The sequence below is a fragment of the Mytilus edulis genome, chromosome 2 (assembly GCF_963676685.1).
Source record: "Mytilus edulis chromosome 2, xbMytEdul2.2, whole genome shotgun sequence".
NCBI classification, from domain to species: Eukaryota; Metazoa; Mollusca; class Bivalvia; order Mytilida; family Mytilidae; genus Mytilus; species Mytilus edulis.
In genome coordinates, this window is record NC_092345.1 from 55,318,263 (window position 1) to 55,340,465 (window position 22,203).

Sequence of the window (22,203 nt, forward strand, 5' to 3'; positions counted from 1 at the left end):
CGTCAATATCAAATTTGACCTCCATTTTGTCATCAGTATCAACATATTAAAATTTGAAAAGCTTAGATTGAATGGTTCATGAGTAAATGCAACAACGTGAATGGAAACACCATTTTACGATCTTTCAAGAACCATGACTCCTGAACGGTAAAAGTCAAAATCGTCATTATTGAACTTGACCTCTATTTTGTCATCAGTAACAACATATTAAAATTTCAAAAGCTTTGGTTGAATGGTTCATGAGAAAATGCACGGACACGACGGGAAACACCATTTTTCAATCTTTCAAGAACCATAACTCCTGAACGGTAAAAGTCAAAATCGTCATTATTGAACTTGACTTCCATTTTGTCATCAGTAACAGCATATTAAAATTTCGGAAGCTTTGGTAGAACAGTTCATGGGTAAATGCACGGACACGACTGGAAACTCCATTTTTCAATCTTTCAAGAACCATAACTCCTGAACGGTAAAAGTCAAAATCGCCATTATTGAACTTGACCTTCGAATAGTTGTCAGTAATAACATATTAAAATTTAAAAAGCTTTGGTAGAACGGTTCATGAGATAATGCATGGACAACATTTGATTGCCGCCCGCCGTACATCCCCAAATCAATAACCGACATTTTTGTCACAAAAATCTGGTTAACAAATGCAAAAATCACACATACTGCTGTCATTTTCAGACAATTTTTTTTCAATTTGAAACTGATGAATATTTAACAATTGAAGTTAAAGATTAAGAATAATACATCCTCATTGACACAGGTATAAATAAAGGTTTTGTGTTTTGCATAAGATAATAAAACATGAAGTATATCCCTACCTTTTGTAGTAATGACTTGATGGCCAAAGCTGTCAATTTCTTACATTTTGGTGAGGTATCATTTACCAAAGCAGCTGCCATAGGTATGAAAAACAATCCAGAATATCTTACCAACATAACCTGAAAAGGAAATACTGGTCTTACACTTAAAAGTACATGGAGGTTTTACTATGAGCAATTTTTTTTAATTGTATGGTTACGCCAAGTAATCAATACTATACTGAGTAAATAAAGTTTAGCAATAAATGATTTTGAATTTAAAAACTTTCAAAAGTTTGAATCTTAATAATCGCACTTTTGTTTATTTCCTTTTTACAATGATTTCTTTTTTGTTATGTTTAGAAGAATAGTGTTTTTTATTCAATATAAAAGATAAAACTATAACTATTTTACTCAGAATAATATTTATGTTATGCTAAATTTTGAGGGTATAGGTGAACCACAAATTAAGTGTTCAATAGAATACAAATGGTTCAAGAATAAACAAATATACAATATTTCCTTTATCCATGAACATTTCTACCCACATGTTTAAAGTAACAGTTATCATGGTTATAACAGAAAACAAGAGATTTTTTTTTTATAATGGCATTTGATTGTTTCATATGGTAATTTCAAAATATTTTTTTTAGCTTTTTAAGATGGGAATTGTGACCATGTTTCTTTTTTTTTGCACAAAATTGAAATCATTAACAATTGAATCTACAAATAGGGGGTCTCATTGGGTGTTCTGATCCCGGGTCCCGCTTACTGTATTGTCAGATTCCCATATCCTGCTTGTAATATGTAATTAGCAATTCTAATTTTTTTTGCAATTTCCTGTCTCCGGCTACACTTCATTTCCTGTTTTCACGGCCAATAATTTGACTTTCATGTGTCACGCTTACAAAAAATCGGCAATCCCGCGTCACACTTAATAAGACCATCTACAAATAGTGCAATAAATTACCTGTGGAAATGTAGTAAATATAGTAGCCAACATTTCTAAAGCTGATTCCCTGCCCGTGTCTATACTGTATGACAGCTGTGTCACAAAGTATTCTAAATGACTAGTTATGGCTGCTCCTTGAGGATAGTCCATAAGATACTGAGATACTATCTGAAATTTTATAGATAGTATTTATTAAAACATTTGTGTTTTCATTTCTTGACAAATATATCTGCAGCTCATAAATAACATTTATGCTTTTATTACGTAGCTTCAGGACCATTATTTTTATTCAGATAAACAAACTGTAATGGTTATAACCATTAAATGTAAGGTATAGTTCTTGTTGTTTTTTTCAGAAAAAATTAAATAAATGATTCATAACTTGAAAACAGAAGACAAAGATTTCATCCACTCTTTTATTTCATAAGTTCAAGACCATTATTTTCATTCTGATGCACACACTGTTCAGCTAATTATCATATTTTACATATCAGTCTATTCTCAGAAAAATATATAATAAAAATGAATCATAGCATGAAAATACAAGACAAAGAATTCACAGTATATTATGAGGAATATTGTATAAACCACAAAAGAACAAAATCAAAAAGAAAGAAAACATATTATTTTTTTGTGATAAACATAACACATACTTGACGACATTCTCTTCTTATATGCGCTGAGTCAGCCGTTATAGACATCTCTCTTATTTTCTGCACAATTAGATCTATTTGTTCTGTATGCAGTTTTCTAGACAAAATAGCCTGAAACAGGTAAAGAATTTGAATAGTAAATATTGTTAAATGTTTATCAATTTTTTATATAGATATTGCATCCATTGTATTTTTGCTAAATAACATAAAACATATAGTCTGGAAACAGATAATTTAAAATTTCTTAAATATTTGAATATGTCCATGCTAGTATTACTTCAGTTTCTATAATACTACCAACAATTTTCATCTACAATCATCTTTATAAGTACTGGTTGATAAGATTGTTCTTAATTTCAACTAAATTTCTTGAAAGAAAACTGGATATTGTGAAAGACACTTAAAGAATTGTCAAAAAGTCCCTAATCAAGAACTACATGTATATCTCATAATGTCGGATAAAAAGGCTCATGGTCTTTAAGGCCAGGTGAGCAAAACATTATGTAAAATTACTCCAAAAAACTTTGTTTACCTTAAATAAACTAAATGCTGTACTTTGTCTATTGTGATCATACAAATCTTCTTCACAGAAAGTCAGTAAAATTTGCAGTTGGTTTTGATCAATGTCGTAGTACTGGACATCTCTGACCAAAACTGTCACGGTCTGGAATATAAAAGTTATTTTGATATAACTGAATGATATCTAAATTAACAGCATACTATCATATAACATCATCGTCATACATTTTTTAATTTAGTTACAGGTCAAATGTTTATGAAATGGGATTCTAAAATTATTTTTTTCAAATACTGCAAGTTTTGATACATATATTATATATATAATTTATATATATTTATATGATAATCACAAAAAAAAACTATATAAATGTTTCTTTTCCGAATTTATAACTCACCAAATATGTCAACTAATATCTGTGGCCAAAAACACAAAAAAAAATATAAACACTTATCTATAATAAATCTTTCCTTTCAGATGAGAATCTTAAATTGTACTTCACATAATTTTGTACCTTAAACAGTAGAAAAACAAGTTCAAGATTATCTCCCTTAGCAGCTCCAACAGATGCATAATTTTGCAATAAAACAAACATTCCCTGTGCAATCTTCTTGACACTTTTCTTCATTGAGGGCAGTGGGAATTTTAGTAACCATCCCAAGCACCTTAAACATAAAATGTTAACCTGGAATAAAAGAGTAATATAAAATTATAATATAACTACATTCCTATATTAACAGAAAGCATACACAATTGTTATCAATAAAATACAAGTTAATATTCACAAAAAAATATTAACAAAATACATTTGTTTTTCTTCCTCAATCTTCTTGAAATCTGTGAATTAACTGAACTATACTTATATAACAAATATTTGAAACAGTGAAGAAAAAGGTGGGGATAATTCTGTTTGTCGCATATGTTTGTTAATCTAAGATTATTTACCGTTATGTCAACAAAGTACAACAACAAAATTTGACAAACAAACTTTCTAGACTTGACTATTTATATGATGTACATCATAATTACCAGTAATTATAAAAACGTGTTTTTCTTTAAAACAGAAAGTCAATAGAAATGTATTTAGCAAAACATTATCATTTTTCAATGAGTTTTTAAAATCTGATTGCTCATTTTAATATGAGATGATCTTACCCTGATGTGTTTAGACTGTAAATTATTTTTAATAATGCCAATAAATGGATCAATAAGCTTTAAATGATCAGGATTCTGATGGGTCAGTTTGGATCTCTTTAGCAGTAGGTATAATATCTGAAACAAACAAATATTGAAACTATGTTTAAACTTTGCATCATTTTTTCTTTTAATTGAACATACATTAATTGAAAGTATTAGACACACACCTGCACTTTGCTTAAATTAATGGTGTTTTACATGCACCAACTATAAATAAACCACGAAAAGGGAGCAGAATACATAATCACAACTGTTTGCGTCAATTTTTCTTTTATTCATCCATACATTTCTTAATTTGGAATAAACAATTTTGAAGGGCATAAAAGAAGGCTAGTGTAAAACTATTAAAACAGGAAAACAAACATTCTACTATTTATAAAAAATGAGAAACAAGAAACACTTATGAACCACATCAACAAAAAACAAGTGAACAATAAAATTCATAGGCTGAAGAGTATTGAAATATGTAATCACTCAATAGTTTTTTTTTTATTTAATGTTTAATAAAGAATTTACCAGCAGTGTTACAAAAATTAACATTGCCTCAATATAGCCTTTTGTGCTGATGCTGCTTAAAGCAATCTTCAATCAATCAAAAGTTAAAAAAAAATTACTCCCGTTAATCATATAATAATAGTTAACTCACCTCTAAACCAAACTCCACCAGGACGTGGATATTAGTTTTCTTGTTAGCTTTTGGTTTTCCTCCACCATATGCTGGTTTTGGTGGCAGCAGAAGACAACTTGGTGGTCGTAAACTTTTCTTTCCTTCAGGTTTTTTCTCTATACTGAAAATAAAATTTAAACTATTGTTAGATTGAAAAATAAATTAAACAAAAACTGCAATATCTTATTTTATAGACTATTAGGCTATTTGAAACAGTTTTTATAAAACAGGAAACAAATAAAAGAAAAAAAATACTCTAGATAAAAGTATTAGGTCTTAGTAAACTCACTGAAACAAAGCAGTACATACTATAATGCATTTGATAAAGTAATAAATGCAAGTAAAAAATAGTGTCTTAATAAAATTATAAAAAAAACGTGTAAAGCCTCATGGCTTTTTGTTAGCCTAAATGTATTCAAAATCAATTCCATATCTAATCTGTAGCATACATATACTGTGTATGCTTTATGTACATACTCTTATGCCATTCTTTCATGATGTTTAATTTTGGAGTATCAAAATATGAAAAAAAAAAAAAAATATGAAATAGCAGCCAATATTGCACTGACAGTGTAAAAATCAATATTTTTGAATACCTTGGTTTTTCTTCCTGTGATGTTATCAAGGAATGAACAAATATCATTGTTTTCTCTACTTCCATGCCTGCATTGTCTATCAAACCTAAAGAAATCTTTCTTAATGCTTCTTGTATTTTCTTGGTAGATTTCAGACTTTGTGTACTGTCCAGTACCTGACAACATAAATAAACAATATATTTTTTAGAGATTATGTTTTTCAAACTCAATGTATTTTCTCATCCTCTTCTCATTAAAAAGTCCACATCAGGTTTGAGTATTTTGAAAATTTAACTAAAAGTTGCAAAGAAATTTATTGTATAACATATATTAAGAATTGATTTCCTTACTTTTTTCTGTTTTGAATGACGGAAAATCAAATCCAACTTACCAAGAAATAGAAAACTGTAAAAGTGATGCCAACCAAAGGTCTGATAAGAGCTGATTTTGGCCTCAAATTTAAGGTTCATCTGACGAAAGATTTTGGACACTTTTTAAACACTTAGGTGTCTATTTCATTTGATTCAATTAGTTTATGTGAAAGATTTTAACTGATCGAGTCTTTAATAACGCTCCAGTTCAAACTCAAATATGAAAAATCTATCAAATATATGCCAAAAAATGTCACTTTTCAGATAGTTTTTGTCAAAAACGAAAGTTGCCGAATCCGTGTTCATCCTCAATCTTTATATATGTTATGTATTATCATCAAATACAACTTACATTTCAATATGAAGAATGAACACGAATGCGGCCACTTTCATTTAAGACGGAAACCATCTAAAATTTAACAAAAATGCTAAAATTGTGAAGATTTCAGTAATTAAGCATGACTTAATGATGCCAGTGGTCAGTACCCGATAAATGTGCATTTTATTGTCGAAAACAACCCATATTTATGTAAAAGAAGCATTCTACTTTCCAAAAGATAACTTAAAGTTTACATTTTAACTATTTTGTAAAACTGCTATATTTTGGGGCCAAAAAGGGTTCTTACCGGGCCTACTCCTTTAAACTTGATCTATGTTTTTTGTAATAACCATTGTGTATAAGTTATATAACATTTGGTTGAGGCAAACTAATTCAAGGAGGTACATAACCAAAGACAGACAAGAGCAACACTTTATGCTTGCCCTGTTGTGGGGGCATAATAAAAAAATCACATACAAATTCTGAATTAACAATAAACGGAACTGATAACTTTGGTTGTCAGGTAGAGTTTTATACAAAGATTTGAAAGTTGCAATAATTTCAAATAATTTTAATTATGCAATCTTTTCAAGACTTCATAAATTTAAGTCTATTCAAAATATATAAAGGTAAATGTATGTACAAAGTTCTTACCTGTTTTAATGGTTGGAGTAAGCCTGTCAATGAACTCATTCCAATAAACTTGCCCAAGATTTGATACGAGTCATAACTCTTCATTGTCTTGGCTTCAAATACTTTTCCCTTGATGGCATCCACATTTTTCTCCTCAGCAACCATTCCAAACAACTCTTCATGGAAAACCTGAATAAAAACATAATATAAATGAATATAATACTTATCATTTAATAATGATCTTATAAACAGTTGTTGAACAAAAAAATTGTAAAGGGTTCAGAATAGCTATGCTGGAATATTTTGTGACAAGTCAACGAAGAATTGTTTACAATGTAGTTGCAATTTTGCTGAAAAATTTGTAAGTCTGGAAATTAAATGAAATTGCTCAAACAATTCCATAATAGCTTAAGAATATGTGCATCTTCCTGTGAAGTTCCACGTATCTGGGTTAAAAAACTGTAGGGGAAGTTGATTATACAAGACTTGACTCTCCTTTCATGAACTTTACTGAAAAATTACTAAGTAACCAAACTATTTCATAATATTAGATCCCAAACTTCAACATATATGCAATCTTTCTGTTAAGTTTATTACATGAATGAGATACTAATTTTTCCCTGCAACTCCGGCAGACATTACTATAAAATAAGCAAATTTTGGACTTTGTCCATCTGGACCAAAAATGTTTATATCTACAAGTATGCAGTGTCATCCTTTACCATGATTGGAATTTGATGTTATATAACTTGAATGATCTCTAAAATGATTTTTTAATAGATTTTGTATAAATGTGATGTTTTAGTTTCTCCGTAAAAGAAGCTAATTTAAAATTTCAGATTAACCCAGATATTTGATGTAATTTTGCTGTAGAAGACTGGTATACATACCTGTTGTAAGCTTGCTCTGCAGAAATCTAGTTCTCCTGGTTTTATCACAGATGACATGTGTCTAAGAAGGGCATGTAATGTGAATCCTAATACATGGAGCTGAAAGTACAACAATACCATGATGTAAGAATAATTCATATTAAAGAAACAATTCCTAATAGTATTTTTCAAAAGTTTAATAATAAACAATTTCTGTTTTTCCCAATAAGCAATTTAGAAATATGAGAGCATCAATATATAAATCAAAGGTAAAACTGTACCAAAACAAAAAAAATACAAAAATATATATAAGTGTTGAAAAGCAGACCATAACATTTAGTTTGTTGGTTAACCGTCAAGCAACCTCATGGCTAAATATTTAGCTTCATTATGAATAGTTTTACTAAGTACTGGAAGTTTTATCAAGGGCTTATGTATCTGTTAACAAAGAGATTATTTTGGCCTAGTGTTCTAATAATTAATTAATAAAGTCTTTTTCACCTTAAAAGGTATTGTAATGGGGGTCTTGTTTCTTGCCAATTGGCTTTCCCGAACTAAGTTTTTTAAAGTTGCTCATATGCTTCAAAACAGTTCATCGGGAAACTAATATTTTGTCCTAATTTCAGTCTACCAATGGCTGTTGTAACCTTGACCTGTGTTTTTGTCAGAAGGACCATTGGAAAGAGCAATAGACAGAGGAAAGAAGTCCCTTACCATTTGAGAAGGGACAAGGAAAAAGATATATATATAAGTGGATCGTAAATATATCTCTTGTCCTGACCATATTAATTGATACAATTTTTTGTAAATCATTAATGAAGTAGTGCTATGCCCTGTCAGAATGGGGACTTTAAATTTGATGTCACATGCAAAGAAAGTGTAACTCTTAAAACCCTTGCAACATTTTTTTTAGGGATTTGCAGGAGGCCTGTTGCAAAGCTAAATTTCAGTCTCTATCCAATATACCCTCATTTTACACTTATAATTTGTTCTTATCCTGAACATGCATGAAATATATGCCGCTAGATATTAAGCAACCAACAATCAATCAATTAATACATCAATCATTTTATCAGTCAGTCATGTGTATGAAATCAACTTGCTAAGTTATAATTTTCACTTTATTTATCATTACCTGATATCCTCGACGTAATGCACCTCTAAGTTCTGACAGAATGTATGGGAAGTATCTTGGACCCAGCGACAAAGATATCTTTACTAGAGTGTCTCTTGCCGTAACTCTTATATCTTTAGCTCGAGATTTCAGAAAATTACAAACTTTCAACAGAATTCTGAAAAGATAACAAATGTATACATGTATAAGTCAGTAATAATTATACCAGTATGGGTATCAGTAAGATTTTTGGTGTTCTCAGCAGGCCTGTAAAAGAAGTTTGAAAATATACTCAAAATTTTCTTTAAAACTGCTGCAATGGCAGCTACATTTAATAATACTGAGACTGATCAATCCACATGTTCAAAAATTCACTAAAAACATATGTAACAGGAACATAACTGCACTGAAAGCCATGTTTTGCTTGTCTTATTTTGTACTTAAAAGAGTATTTTCAAGGAGTCAGTTGTTGATGGTTTTGTTTTACTATCCAGTGTTCTTAGAGATTCTTTGAATTAGAGTCAATCTCCTCATGCAAGTAGAGTAAGAGTTTGGTTAGCTTGCTTGCCTAGCTTGCTTCCCTTGTATAAATGTTTGCTCAAGCATTGTAATTAAGATTGAAACTGAAAAGCAATAAAAGTAGGCGGAGTTAAACCTGTATATAGATAATTTGATTATTTAATAATGTTTAATCAAATTTAAATATAATGTATACAAGTTTTACTCTGCCTACTTGTGCTGTTTGCCAATGTCAATCTATATTACAATGCTTGAGGTGCTGTTTGTCGATGTCAATCTATATTACAATGCTTGAGCAAACATTTATACAAACAAAGCAAGCTTACTCTACACGCATTACGAAATTGACCCTACAATGATTTTAACTTTCCTCCTACTAGAAATAATATGAATTGAAAACAAATAAAATAAATTACAAATATTTTTTATAATATTTGTTGATGAGTTAAGTGTACAATAAAGTCTTTTTTTCAGATAAATCTAAGGGACGACATCAAAAGATCGATGTAGGATAAAAAACTTAAATCGAATAGTTTGGGGGTGGGGGGTCAACATTGCTGCAAGTTTTGTTAATCTAAAATCGATTTTACATATATCCATATAGGTAAATCAATTTTTCCCAAATTAAGTTAAGAAGGGGGGTAGGGGGGTCAGCGAAAAAACTATATGAATTAAGTTTTTTATCCTACATTGAACTTTTGATGTCCTCCCTAATATCTACAAAGAATATTCCTTTAAAAAACCTTCACATTCATTCCTGTATGTTAAAACAATTAAATATAAAATGTTTACATAATTGTATCATGTTTAAATTCTCTTTGTTTATTTAATAAATAAGATAAATTCGTAACAAGTTGATTCTGCTCAAACTACCGTGTAGCTAGAGTCTTTCTTTGGTTAATTAAACAATTACCAGCAGAAACTAGCGTAAAATTATACCATGTCTGACAGTATTATTCAAGATTCAAGGGATCTAGCAATTCATAAAGCTATGACATTTTAAGGGACATACAAAAACTTTGTATATTGGGGAATTTTAAACCTCCTTCGTCATAATTATTTATAGAGGGGCATAAAAGGGGGTATCTGCATGGAAGAAGGCAAAATAAAATTGCCATTTCATGATGAACGACAATTAAAAATTTCTTGCACATTGATCTTTTTACCGATTTCACAAAACATGGTGAATAATGAACCTTTTTTACGTCTGCACATGAAATAAAAATGGCTAAAAAACATTGCACGAAAATAACCCTTTACCACCCTCTTTATAACAACCTTTCTTTATATTTTGTCTGGCTTTCTATCCTAAATTCCTTGTATTTCTTGCATAACCTGAACTGGTAGATTACCATGTCAGTATTATTGCTTTTAATATCTCAATTACAACCTACCCTGGTAAACTCTGTTCTAATGTTTTCTGTGGTAAATTCTGTAATAATTTAACCATGGCCAGAGCTAGTGGCACTCTAAGTATCTCAGTATCTTCAGGGTAGAGAGACTGGCCAGCCATTTTATGTTCTTCATCAGACTTTATCTGAAAAGTTTACAATACCAGATACAAATTATTTACTTTTTACACAAAAAGTTTAAAAAAAAAAATTATTTAGAAATATCAAAAAATTCAAATTACATCTCAATCAAAGGAGTAGGTCGGTCCGGTAAGGGCCGATTTTGGCCTCAAATTTCAGGTTCATCTAACGAACGTTTTTGGACACTTTTTAAACACTTAAGTGTCTATTTCAATTGATTCGATTAGTTTATGTGAAAGATTTTAACTGATTTAGTCATTAAAAACGCTCTGATTCAAGTTTAAATATGAAAAATCTATCAAATATGCCAAAAAACGTAACTTTTTAGATGGTTTTTGTCAAAAATGAATGTGGCCGCATCCGTGTTAATCCTCAACCTTTATATATGTTTTGTATTATCATCAAATACAACTTACATTTCAATATTATGAATGAACACGAATGCGGCCACTTTCATTTTAGATGGAAACTGTCTAAAAATTGACCAAAATGCTAAAATTTTGAAGATTTCAGTAATTTAGCATGACTTAATGATGCTAGAACGTGATATTTGTGCATTTTATCGTCAAAAACAGCTCATATTTATGTAGCAGAAGCAATTTACTTTCCAAAATATAGCTTAAAGATTACATTTTCACAATTTTCTAAAACTGCTATATTTTGGGGCCAAAAAGGGGTCTTAGTGAACCTTCTCCTTTGATAAATGTATTCATTCTACACAATAATATAGCTGAAAAAAACCCAATTATCCCCTATAATTTTTCATTTAACGAAGTAGACATTGATCTTTGACAACTGGCAAAATATTCACTTTTGAATTCTATTGTTTCTTGGCTTGAATTTTAGGAATACATCTCCCTAATGTAGGACAGTGACAAAAGGGTTCTGAATGCAACCTTTACCCCCTTAAAAAAAACCCAAAGAAATAAAATAAAACAAATCATATATCACTAACCAACAGGAAATTTTATTTTCTGCTATTTATTACCTTTTCTGTCAGGATCCTCTGCAGTTTGGGAATAAATGCTTTACTTATAGCTAAATGTATCCTGGTCGCCATGGCAACAGAACAAATAACTTTGTCTGGAGAAACAGTATCATCATTCTCACTAAAGTCTGGAGGTATGTCTTCCACTTTGTAATCATCTTCTGGACTTCCTTCAGTATTAGTGTCTAATGAAAATAAACAATCTTTCAATAAACAAGGGGGAAATTTCATCTTCTGGACTTCCTTCAGTATTAGTGTATAATGAAAATAAACAAATACAATAAACAAGGGGGAAATTTCATCTTCTGGGCTTCCTTCAGTATTAGTGTATAATGAAAATAAACAATCTTACAATAAACAAGGGGGAAATTTCATCTTCTGGACTTCCTTCAGTATTAGTGTCTAATGAAAATAAACAATCTTACAATAAACAAGGGGGAAATTTCATCTTCTGGACTTCCTTCAGTATTAGTGTCTAATGAAAATAAACAATCTTACAATAAACAAGGCGGAAATTTCATCTTCTGGACTTCCTTCAGTATTAGTGTATAATGAAAATAAACAATCTTACAATAAACAAGGGGGAAATTTCATCTTCTGGACTTCCTTCAGTATTAGTGTATAATGAAAATAAACAAATACAATAAACAAGCGGGAAATTTCATCTTCTGGACTTCCTTCAGTATTAGTGTATAATGAAAATAAACAATCTTACAATAAACAAGGGGGAAATTTCATCTTCTGGACTTCCTTCAGTATTAGTGTATAATGAAAATAAACAATCTTACAATAAACAAGGGGGAAATTTCATCATCTGGACTTGCTTCAGTATTAGTGTATAATGAAAATAAACAATCTTACAATAAACAAGGGGGAAATTTCATCTTCTGGACTTCCTTCAGTATTAGTGTATAATGAAAATAAACAAATACAATAAACAAGGGGGAAATTTCATCTTCTGGACTTCCTTCAGTATTAGTGTATAATGAAAATAAACAATCTTACAATAAACAAGGGGGAAATTTCATCTTCTGGACTTCCTTCAGTATTAGTGTATAATGAAAATAAACAAATACAATAAACAAGGGGGAAATTTCATCTTCTGGACTTGCTTCAGTATTAGTGTCTAATGAAAATAAACAATCTTACAATAAACAAGGGGGAAATTTCATCTTCTGGACTTCCTTCAGTATTAGTGTATAATGAAAATAAACAAATACAATAAACAAGGGGGAAATTTCATCTTCTGGACTTCCTTCAGTATTAGTGTATAATGAAAATAAACAAATACAATAAACAAGGGGTAAATTTCATCTTCTGGACTTCCTTCAGTATTAGTGCCTAATGAAAATAAACAATCTTACAATAAACAAGGGGGAAATTTCATCTTCTGGACTTCCTTCAGTATTAGTGTCTAATGAAAATAAACAATCTTACAATAAACAAGGGGGAAATTTCATCTTCTGGACTTCCTTCAGTATTAGTGTATAATGAAAATAAACAATCTTACAATAAACAAGGGGGAAATTTCATCTTCTGGACTTCCTTCAGTATTAGTGTATAATGAAAATAAACAATCTTACAATAAACAAGGGGGGAATTTCATCTTCTGGACTTACTTCAGTATTAGTGTCTAATGAAAATAAACAATCTTACAATAAACAAGGGGGAAATTTCATCTTCTGGACTTACTTCAGTATAAGTGTCTAATGAAAATAAACAATCTTACAATAAACAAGGGGGAAATTTCATCTTCTGGACTTGCTTCAGTATTAGTGTCTAATGAAAATAAACAATCTTACAATAAACAAGGGGGAAATTTCATCTTCTGGACTTACTTCAGTATAAGTGTCTAATGAAAATAAACAATCTTACAATAAACAAGGGGGAAATTTCATCTTCTGGACTTGCTTCAGTATTAGTGTCTAATGAAAATAAACAATCTTACAATAAACAAGGGGGAAATTTCATCTTCTGGACTTCCTTCAGTATTAGTGTCTAATGAAAATAAACAATCTTACAATAAACAAGGGGGAAATTTCATCTTCTGGACTTGCTTCAGTATTAGTGTATAATGAAAATAAACAATCTTACAATAAACAAGGGGGAAATTTCATCTTCTGGACTTCCTTCAGTATTAGTGTATAATGAAAATAAACAATCTTACAATAAACAAGGGGGAAATTTCATCTTCTGGGCTTCCTTCAGTATTAGTGTCTAATGAAAATAAACAATCTTACAATAAACAAGGGGGAAATTTCATCTTCTGGACTTCCTTCAGTATTAGTGTCTAATGAAAATAAACAATCTTACAATAAACAAGGCGGAAATTTCATCTTCTGGACTTCCTTCAGTATTAGTGTATAATGAAAATAAACAATCTTACAATAAACAAGGGGGAAATTTCATCTTCTGGACTTCCTTCAGTATTAGTGTATAATGAAAATAAACAAATACAATAAACAAGCGGGAAATTTCATCTTCTGGACTTCCTTCAGTATTAGTGTATAATGAAAATAAACAATCTTACAATAAACAAGGGGGAAATTTCATCTTCTGGACTTCCTTCAGTATTAGTGTATAATGAAAATAAACAATCTTACAATAAACAAGGGGGAAATTTCATCATCTGGACTTGCTTCAGTATTAGTGTATAATGAAAATAAACAATCTTACAATAAACAAAGGGGAAATTTCATCTTCTGGACTTGCTTCAGTATTAGTGTCTAATGAAAATAAACAATCTTACAATAAACAAGGGGGAAATTTCATCTTCTGGACTTGCTTCAGTATTAGTGTCTAATGAAAATAAACAATCTTACAATAAACAAGGGGGAAATTTCATCTTCTGGACTTCCTTCAGTATTAGTGTATAATGAAAATAAACAAATACAATAATAAGGGTGAAACTTTATGGGTTGGAGCATCCTACCTTCATACACATCTGCATATTCTTACAATATATTTAGTTTTGTGCTAGACAGGGTAAAGTTACAAGGGGTATAACTAAATAAGATTGAAGAATGGGAAGATCTGTCTGGAATTTAGCATATATACATGCTAATGTTGCTTCCTGACACTTATGTTATTATGATGTTACTTATATAGAAATGGCTATACATTAAATAAACATGACCTATACAAAACGCATTTACTCTACTTTACACATCTACATATAAGGATCTAGCAATGTTTTGAATTTTATATAGATATGATAAACCACGAAAGAGGAGTTGCAATGACAAGATTGGTACTGAAAAGGGAAAAACTCATCAAGATAGCAGGCTTACAATTTTGTATGCCAGACGCGTATTTCATCTACAAAAGACTCAGCAGTGACACTTTAAATAAAAAAAGTTTAATAATCAACATAAAGCATGAATTGAGGTATTGGGGACACAATGTCCTAAAGGTTTTGCCAAATACAGTTTAGATAATTAGTGATTATATGTTTTTAAAGTAGGGAAAACATTATAACCACAGAACTAACCTTTTTTATCTATATATAATACTTACCTACTGGTTGTGGGACTCCTTTCTCTGCATACTCTGAATTCCTTAGGTCAAAATGAAAGGCATCTAATATTACTACAATTATCCTGAAAAATACAGATAAGTCATAATATAATTAAAGTTTTGTTAAGACTCAATAATTTTTTGTTTTAATTTAAAAAAAATCGAAAGCAAAATATTGAACTGAGTTATAAAGTTTGATATTTATTCATACAATTTATCAAATTAAAATTTATTGATATTTTCAGTTATTTGTCTGATTTCATATTTTATTGTAAGCAGTATATTTTGTAAATAAGCAGATTTAAATTGTTTACACACAATGAACACAGATTTTTTTGTACAAACTATGTTACAATAATTTTATGTGTATAAATTTTGAATAAAAAATGTGTAGGAAATCAGTTTAATTATGTGTTCTAAGCATTAAAGTTGTATTTTAATCTACATTTATTTTTCTGTTTATATAAGATTTATAAAATTAAGAAAATGTGATATGATTGCCAGTGAGATAACTCTCCACCAGAGACAAAATGATATAAAAATTAACACTATTTGACCCCCTTCCACTAGAACTGCATATAATCCTCTAAAATTGTATACTTACTTCACAAAATATTTATTTTTATCAAGCCTCTTGTACATCATTGCCAAGTAAAATTTCAAATGGCCGGAATACTGGTTCCATGGTAACAGGCTGCAAAGAGCACCAAGGGCTTCAACGGCAACATCCAAAACACTCATTACTTTAGCATATTTTTCATCCAATAAGAATGCCTCAGTGATTGGTAGTAAGTATGATACGATTGTCTCTTTTTTCACAGGGGTTTTCTGGATTAGTTTGACCATCTTACGTAGAGCTCGTGACTTTCTGTGAGTCTGAAATTATGTCAATATTAAACATCAAATATTGGTATTAATTCCTCAAACGGTCTTTTGATAATATTAAAAACATTTGCATTTTAAGATGCCAAATATTACCAATGAATTTTTCTAACCAGGAGACATATATCACTCAGAAATTCAGATGCATGAGTTTGAATCCCAGCCAGGGAAGAACAAAAATTTGCTTTCCAAAATTCACAGATCTAACATTGTTGGACTGTTATTTAGACGAATTATAATCATATATACAGAATGTGTTTTCAGCCTTGTATCACCATCACTCGTGATCCAATGGATGAAATCTGTCATAGAGTTGTCACAGGTTCACATACTTATCTATTTATTTATACATACAGCAACAGTTCAGATTACTAATTGGTCGCAGAGATATATTAAGATTCCACATAATATTTGTAACAATTGATAGTCTGCTGGAATTGTCTATACATCTAGTTTGATGCATAATAAAACACTCAGCACATAGGTCCTTCTCAAACAAAATTATAAATGAATAGAGAAAGAATTGAAAAATCAACATTTTTTTTATATTTCATTCAATTGGTCACACAAAGTTACTTGACAAAAAGCTCTAATGATAATTTGAAATTTATGATTAATAAAAATAAGTTTAAGTACAATTTGAAATTTTATACATTTATATAATTTGAAATTTTTATTATTTTTTTAATCATGTTAATTTTTTAATACCTGAATATGTCTAATATTTTCAAAGAAGTCTGCTTCAACGTCTTTTTCTTTCAGCAATCCCAGGTCTGTAAACATTGGATTGGTAGGAAATGCATCAACTAATTTGGACAACAGAAGTATAAACTCATGTCTTATATTCTGAAATGTATAAAGCATTTAGTGGTAAATTTGAACTTAAACAGTTTCCTTTGCTTTAAAATATATTTTTAACACTTTCCCACTAGGAATTAACTTTTTTCTTTTGCTTTCATATTAACGGCAAATAACAAATTTCAAACCATTTTTTTTTTTAAAACCCTTTAACAAAAAAAAAATATATTCACAGAAATTTAAAGCCTTATAAAATGAACATGATAGAATTGAGTATCAGGTACTCCCATCAAACCTGACAATGTCTATATTATGAGTTTACAAATTATTAGTCAGTAAGGGCTATTCGATTTTAATGTATCCAGGTGTGTTGATAAGTCGTTATCCTAAGGCTATTTTTTTTCTTATTTTTTCTGTAGACTTAGCTTTCATTTTTTATTACCATGCATTGTCAAGCTTGGTAACTCATAATTGTTTCTCAGTAACTCAATGTACGATGCTGTCCCATATATACTGAACCTTCTGACCTTGTTTATTTACATTCAAATTTCAATGGCGTGAAAATCATGTGATGTCAAATCGTTCTACCCAATCAAATTGCTCTACTGTCAATTAGGTTTTTTTTCAGTCTACGGCAATTACGTTATTTCTTTGTGGGATATTGCTTTAAACTAGTTTGCAATATTTTGGGGTTTCATTCAACAGGAAACTTCATTTTTTGCCATCCCTTTCGACATCAATGGAATTTTGTATGAATATTTACCTACAGTCATGATGGTCAGAATATCGATCTTTTTATAATGAATAAAAAAAAAATCAATCAAAAATAAATGTAAATTGTTTTTTATTAACCTTCTCTATATTCCTGTGCAAAATTATGGCATGGACATCGTTTTTTCATATAATTTTCCTTTCATTTTGGTTGGGCTTTTTTCGCGGGAAAATTGCGAAAGACGTAAGGAACATGTCATTTTAAAATTCCTAAAAATACGATTTGCTTGACATGTATTGCCTGCCACAAAACTGATGACGCTGAATGGAATGTACACAAAGCAATGGAGGCTGGAAGTGGGATTTTGTGAAGTTCTAGAATGTTTTTAGACATTCGGAAGTCGGGATTAAAACAGGCATTAGAAAATTGGCATTTTTTAGCAATAATTGGGAACAACAATGAAAACTTACCTTTAGAAATGTTTTTTTATTCAAAAGTGCAGAAAAAACGTATTCTGCACTGTTTTTCTACGCCGGAAGAAGTGTAGTGACGTCAATGCGTAGTTTCCCCGTGTGTTAAGTTCAAACACAAATACCTAACGAAATGACAAGATGAACGATTTTAGACTACGGTAGGATATGTGGGAGGGTAGGAAGGGAAGTTTAATAATTGAATATGAGTCATGGGTCTTTTTTCAGTATCTGTCTATTTCCATTATACAAAACTAACCAAACAAGAATATGTCCCAAGTACATGTATGCCCCAGATGGACGGACAGAAGAACGAACAAACAGACGGACGCACAGACCAGAAAACATAATGCCCATAAATGGGGCATAAAAATGGTCCTGGGTTGTAGGGATATTTTGAAAGTCCTTTCCTACCCTCCAACATTCATTTGAATGGAATAATCCTAAACAGATGAAACTTAACTTGCACAATAAAAATTAAATACTATTAGTATCTTACTTCAATCAATAATTTTCATAAATGCATAAATTAACCCTGAACAATCAAACATCACACTAGTAACAGTAATATATATATATATATACAGTACCTCATCTTTATTCTTCACTCCTTTTTTTATCTCTGGTACCAAACTTTGAGCAATAATATCCCTATAAACATCCTGGTCATAGTCGACGCTGCTGAACTGTTTTACCATAACAACCAAGCAATTTGAAGCATTATCTCTTAAAGAGAGATCATCAACCTAAAAGTGGAAAATCCCTAATCAAACACTCAAACACATCAAACGAATAGATAACAACTGTCCTGAAAATTAAACCTTGTTTTAAAGCTAGCTAAACATCTCACTTGTATAACATTTGCATATAAATTCCAAATGTTTGTAATGGGGAAAAAGATCTATATGGATATAGTTTGCTATCAGATATGTCTGAGGTATTTTTTTTACTGACTTTAATTTTGTACCAGTTGATGTTGTGACATAAGACACATAATCACGTTTGATATTCATTTCATATTTTTTCTCTTGCCACAGAAATTAATCGCGGGAAAATGTTATATTTCCTAAAAAAAATTTCCTTGAAATGTCTTAATTGACTTATTTGTTGTCAGAAATATAGGGAAAAATATATGCATCTTTCTATCCAATTGAAAAAGATTTGGTTGATAGATTGTTTGCAGCCTTAACACACAGCAGCAAATTTGAAAAAAAAAGAAGTATTGAGGTCATATACTTGATAGGATAGAGAAAACGTATATTCAAAATGGCTTTGCAAAGCAAAATTCATCTATGTGTTTATCCAAATCTATTCAGAACACCATCTACTCTTAGTGTTAAGCTGAATGTCACTTGCCAATCAGGACAAATTCTCAATACCATAAATGGTCAAAAATACAGTTCTTGGTTAATTTTTAATTTTATAGGGTCACTGCATAAATGTTTGTGAATATTGCACCCAATAGATTTTTTATATTGTATGAACATAAATTTCAATTTTCTTACCATCTTAATAAAGAAACAGCAATTGACTAACACAGCATGTAAGAACCGTGTATCTAGCGTTGTCATCGATTTAATGGTCGAGTTGATCTCTCTGAACCCAGCAAGGCGTCGTAAATAGTCTGGTTCTTCAAGTCGCTTTGGATCCCAAGAATTTAACTAAACATAACAATATAAAACCAATAAACATTTTGAAACTTCATGTATATACTGTGGATTCATTTATTTTGTGCTAATTTTTGTGGATTGAGGTAAACTAGTATTTTTTGTGGATATTTAATTTTGCTGTTTTGGCAAAGTCTGCATACATTCCTTTAGAAAACTTGTAATTTGTTGATCGTTTAATTTCCTGGTTCCACTGTACCCACGGAAATTGGTATCCAAAAAATATCAATGAATCCACAGTATTTCTTAAAGTGATTTTAATATGCTTAAATAAGTGTGTAATGTGTGGGTGTTAACAACTTAAATAAGTGAGTAATGTGTGGTTGTTAACAAAATAAATAAGTGTGTAATGTGTGGGTGTTAACAAAATAAATAACCATGAATTGAGTCATAGAATAGATCAGTAATATCTTTTTATCATTTGAGATCTTATATAATATTAACCACACATGAATCCTTATCATTACAAACCTTAATTTACATTTGAGATCTTATAAGTATTTTAAGAACTGAAAGCTATATTAAACATTTGTCCTATCTAACTTTTATTTGTAATATCAAATGACAAAGCTTCTACACAATACATATTACAACATGATCAGGTAAGGTATGTCATTTACACCAGGACTAAAAACATTCACATTTTTAATGAAATAATAGGATTTTGCTTAATTCTTTTCTGTTCAGTGAGGATTACCACCAGTTAAAATCTATGACTCACTCTCCTAACCTCTATTTATGAATACAAACCTCAGTTACCACTGATGCAATCTTTTCCATGTTCTCGTCACCAGAGCTTATCACCTGAAATACAGTTTATAATGTTATGGAATTTTTTGAGTATTGAATTTGCTATTCTGGTCGACAGTTATTGAGAGATTTTAAAGTATTTGCAAACAGGATGTAGATGTCTGAAAGAAATGAAAAAGTGCTGCAGACCAAGTATGACGTCATTCAATTCAGTACATAATACTGGGAAAATGTGTTCATTGAGCATGGTATTAAAAAGTCCAAACTATCGGCAAATTATCAGGAAACAGGAAAGAGTTGTCTGACAGATCAGAAAAGAGCTTACATGTTACAGCTTATCACTATCAAAGTGCTAGCCATTTTTCAGCAGTACCTGAGAAGAAATGAAATACTTTGTATTCACAAAAAAAACTTACGCCAAGATTGATCATAACTTAAGATATGAACAATTCAGTATACTTACAATCAATCTAAGTCATAATATAGAAAAGAAGATGTGGTATTATTGCCAATGAGGCAACTGTCCACAAGAGACCAAAATGACACAGACATTAACAACTATAGGTCACTGTACAGCCTTCAACAATGAGCAAAGCCCATACTGCATAGTCAGCTATAAAAGGCCCAAATATGACAATGTAAAACAATTCAAACAAGAAAACCAACAGCCTTATTTATATAAAAAAATGAACGAAAAACAAATATGTAACACATAAACAAATGACAACCACTGAATTACAGGCTCCTGACATGTGAAAGGTGTGATAGAAATATTTGTTCAACTAACAAGATGGACAAAGAGAATGCAAATCTTATTCTGTAAATATCTAGTAAAATTTGTGGACCAGTAACAAAATGACAACTTCAATGTTTACCTCTAATATGCCACAAACTAATGTTCTTCCATGACGACTCTGTATGTGTCCACACAGCTTACATATGGATCTGGAAAAAAAACAATTGACCATCTATATTTGCTTTATTGGCTTAAAATGCTTTTATATAAAATTTCAAACTATATAATTAACGTATTATATTTGCTTTACTGACTAAAAAAAAGAAGCTTTTATATAAAATTTCAAACAATAAAAAAAATGTGTTTATTCCATCATTGTATGTAGTAGAACTTAATATTAAAATGCAGAAAACAGATCATGTGCCTTTAATCAAAGTGCTTGAAAGCAATGAACAGTAAAGATTGCTTCAATTTATCAGTGGGAAGTAAAATTAATTATTGCATTTGTTGTAGTTGATTTAACAGCAATTCCAGACAAAGGAAGATAACTCCAATTTTTTCAAAAGATGATGTTAACAATGACATCATTCTATTTTATGAACAGATATTAGATTCCTGTACCTTGTAAAAGTTATGTAATTTTCTTGATAAGTGTATCAATATTTTGTGCCTTAAATAACTAAGCATATATTACATCCATAAATTTCTTGAAATGTCCATGGATAGAGTGTATAGAATGTGTGGATCAATGCACTATATTTTGTGTATCAAAAAAGGTAGTGATAAGGCTTGGAAGATTTAGATATCAAGTAAGTCCCATAAGGTTTGGAATGCATTTCATGCAGTCTTAACCTTAAAACAAGTTGAAAAAGCAACATTCTTTAAATGCCTATCCCAAGTCATTGGTTCATGTGTCATTTTGGTTTTGTTATAAATTAGGCAGTTACTTTTCTCATTTGA

At 30.2% G+C, this 22,203-nt stretch overlaps 1 protein-coding gene across 1 annotated transcript in view; it reads right to left on the reverse strand.

Annotated features, from left to right (window-relative positions):
- Nucleotides 1–22,203, reverse strand: part of LOC139510275 (small subunit processome component 20 homolog) — an 84,066-nt gene that overhangs the window by 12,909 nt on the left and 48,954 nt on the right. Inside the window, exons 36-55 of the mRNA XM_071296767.1 lie at nt 21,383–21,452; nt 20,508–20,561; nt 19,596–19,751; nt 18,681–18,836; nt 16,819–16,956; nt 15,833–16,104; nt 15,229–15,311; nt 11,713–11,897; nt 10,587–10,729; nt 8,695–8,851; nt 7,581–7,679; nt 6,712–6,879; nt 5,389–5,543; nt 4,772–4,913; nt 4,084–4,200; nt 3,443–3,613; nt 2,944–3,075; nt 2,412–2,522; nt 1,777–1,926; nt 828–947 (exon numbers count right to left, since the gene is read on the reverse strand). Coding sequence (XP_071152868.1) covers nt 828–947; nt 1,777–1,926; nt 2,412–2,522; nt 2,944–3,075; nt 3,443–3,613; nt 4,084–4,200; nt 4,772–4,913; nt 5,389–5,543; nt 6,712–6,879; nt 7,581–7,679; nt 8,695–8,851; nt 10,587–10,729; nt 11,713–11,897; nt 15,229–15,311; nt 15,833–16,104; nt 16,819–16,956; nt 18,681–18,836; nt 19,596–19,751; nt 20,508–20,561; nt 21,383–21,452 — 2,779 coding nt within the window. The remainder of the gene's footprint in view (nt 1–827; nt 948–1,776; nt 1,927–2,411; nt 2,523–2,943; nt 3,076–3,442; nt 3,614–4,083; nt 4,201–4,771; nt 4,914–5,388; nt 5,544–6,711; nt 6,880–7,580; nt 7,680–8,694; nt 8,852–10,586; nt 10,730–11,712; nt 11,898–15,228; nt 15,312–15,832; nt 16,105–16,818; nt 16,957–18,680; nt 18,837–19,595; nt 19,752–20,507; nt 20,562–21,382; nt 21,453–22,203) is intronic.